The 2,230-nt window shown below is 54.0% G+C and overlaps 1 protein-coding gene across 1 annotated transcript; it reads right to left on the bottom strand.

The window, feature by feature from the left end:
* Positions 1–774: 774 nt before the first annotated feature.
* Positions 775–1,113, bottom strand: LOC104384856 (collagen alpha-1(IX) chain-like). Its single transcript, XM_009993240.1, is given in 1 exon segment — positions 775–1,113. A coding segment is annotated over 1 exon segment (339 nt).
* Positions 1,114–2,230: the final 1,117 nt, after the last annotated feature.

Here is a 2,230-nt window from a genome sequence, read left to right as displayed (position 1 = left end):
GAGCCCTGGAACTGCTCTGTGGGATTAAACCCCCCCTGGTGCCACAGTGATGGGGGGAGGAGAAATTTCTGGGCTCCCTTTGTGCTTCCTCCCCATCCCAGAGCAGGATGCCTTGGTGCTTCTCTGTCCAGAATGAGCCCTTGGTTTTGCTGTTCTTTTCCCCCTCCACCCTTGTTTTTTCCTGGAATAAATGCCTTGGGTTGGGGGCAGAAAGGGACAAGTTGGTTTCCACCTTTTAGCAACTTCTCCCAAACTGGGGGGGCTGCAGCTGCTCATCTCCCTGGCTTCTTTCCTGCCAGGATGCCTGGAAACCATGTCAAACCTGGAATATTTGGGGTTCTTTTCCCCCTCTCCCTTTATCCCTGGAAGGCAGACACTTACCCACCCCAGCAGGTTTCAGTGACAGCCCCTTTGCTGCCTCTGCAGCAATAAAGAGGAAGAAAGAGCCCCGAAAATATATGAGATATTGGCAGAATAGTTCCTAACTAGAAGGTTTTTCAAAGTTGTCCAAGTGTCAGCAGCTCTTCTCAGAGCCTGAATTTATTTGGCACAGTGTCACAGTTATCTCTGTTAAACAAGTCCTCATATGCACCTTTCTGAGCTGGAGAACACCTGAGGGAAAATGTATTAGGATCTTTGCTTTCAATCTTGCTGTGATTTCTGCCTTAGCAAGGGAAGGGGAAGGGAGGGGGAGGAAGGAAGAGACACACACACAAGAAAAAGGGGATGTAATGTTGCTGCTGGGGATTTGGGATTGATTTCTTTATTTTCTGTTTAATCCAAAGTGACTGTTGTGGCAGGGGAAGGTGTTCTGGCTGAGCCCTGTGGAGGTTTGTCCCCAGGAGGCACAGATGGGCCAGGAGGTGGGGGATGCTCTGGGGCTGAGCTGCAGCCCTGTGGGTCCTGGGATCCCAGTGGGCCCTGGGATCCCTGTAATCCCTGGGCTCCTTGGGCTCCCTGTAATTCCTGCAGTCCCTGGGATTGCTGGGATCCCTGTGATCCTGGTGGTCTCTGGGTTCCTTGTTGTCCCTATGACCCTGTAATCCCTGGGCTCCTTGGGCTCCCTGTAATTCCTGCAGTCCCTGGGATTGCTGGGATCCCTGTGATCCCCATAATCCCTGGGATCCCTCTGGTCCCTGGGATCCTTCCAATCCCTGTTGATAACTGTGGTCCTTGCAATCCCCATAATCCTTGTTGTTCCTGAGATCCATGAGATCCCTGTAATCCTTGTGGTCCCTGGGATCCCTGTGAGCCCCATAATCCCTGGGATCCCTCTGGTCCCTGAGATCCTTCCAATCCCTGTGATAACTGTGGTCCCTGGAATAACTGTGGCCCCTGGGATCCCTGTGATCCCCATGATCCCAGTGGTGTCTGGGATCCCCCTGTTCCCTGGGATCCCTGCAGCCCCCCCCATGAGCCCAGCTGCTCCTTTTCCCTGCCCTATTCCCATCTCTGCACGTTCACCCATCAGAGGGAATGACAGGGATAAAAAAACCCTCCAGGTCCTCCTGAAACTCACCCAGAGAGCAGGCAGCAAAGAAACCCAAGCCCCCAAATCCCCAGGGATTCTGCTGTTGACTGGGAAAAGCCTTTCCAGAAGGCAGGAGGGACAGAAACACCCCCCCCCCAGCAGCTGGGGCTGCATCTCTACATTTCTTTCCTCTCCTTTGACCACAAACCTGCTCCTTGATCCTCAAAGCCACAAGGTTTACAAACCCCTGGCTGGTGCAGGGAACATCCCAGCTCAGCATCCTGCCTCTCCCAGCTGAATCCATGGTGGGTTTTTGCTTTCCTGCCCCTCTCAGGGTCATCAAACCTCCAGCGTGCAGGTTGTTAAACAAAATCCAATTAAGTGGCTGGGTTGGAAGTGTAATTGTTACAGGGAGCAGCGGGTCGGGTGCTGAGATGTTATTAAAAATACAGAAAACAATTTGTACTTCCCTCCCCTTTCCTCTCCTGCCTCAAATCCTGGGGACCACAGCCCTGTGGCTCCCCCAGCTCCTCCGAGGTTACTCCCTGGGAGGAACATGAGCTGGAGTGAAGCAGGTGGTGCCACAGGATCCTTTGCCCTGCCTTCCTGGGGGAAATGGGACATTCGTGCTGGGGGCTAAGGGGGTGAAACTGCATTTTCAGGGGGTGCCTGCTCCCCCCCCTGCTCCCCCATCCCCATCCCACTCCCTCATCCCCATCCCACTCCCTCATCCCCATCCCACTCCCTCATCCCCATCCC

Source organism: Chaetura pelagica, unplaced genomic scaffold (assembly GCF_000747805.2).
Source record: "Chaetura pelagica isolate M959 unplaced genomic scaffold, ChaPel_1.0 scaffold302, whole genome shotgun sequence".
Taxonomy (NCBI): Eukaryota; Metazoa; Chordata; class Aves; order Apodiformes; family Apodidae; genus Chaetura; species Chaetura pelagica.
The sequence above is the reverse complement of the archived record's forward strand: the minus strand, read 5'-3'. Positions and strand labels throughout refer to the sequence as shown.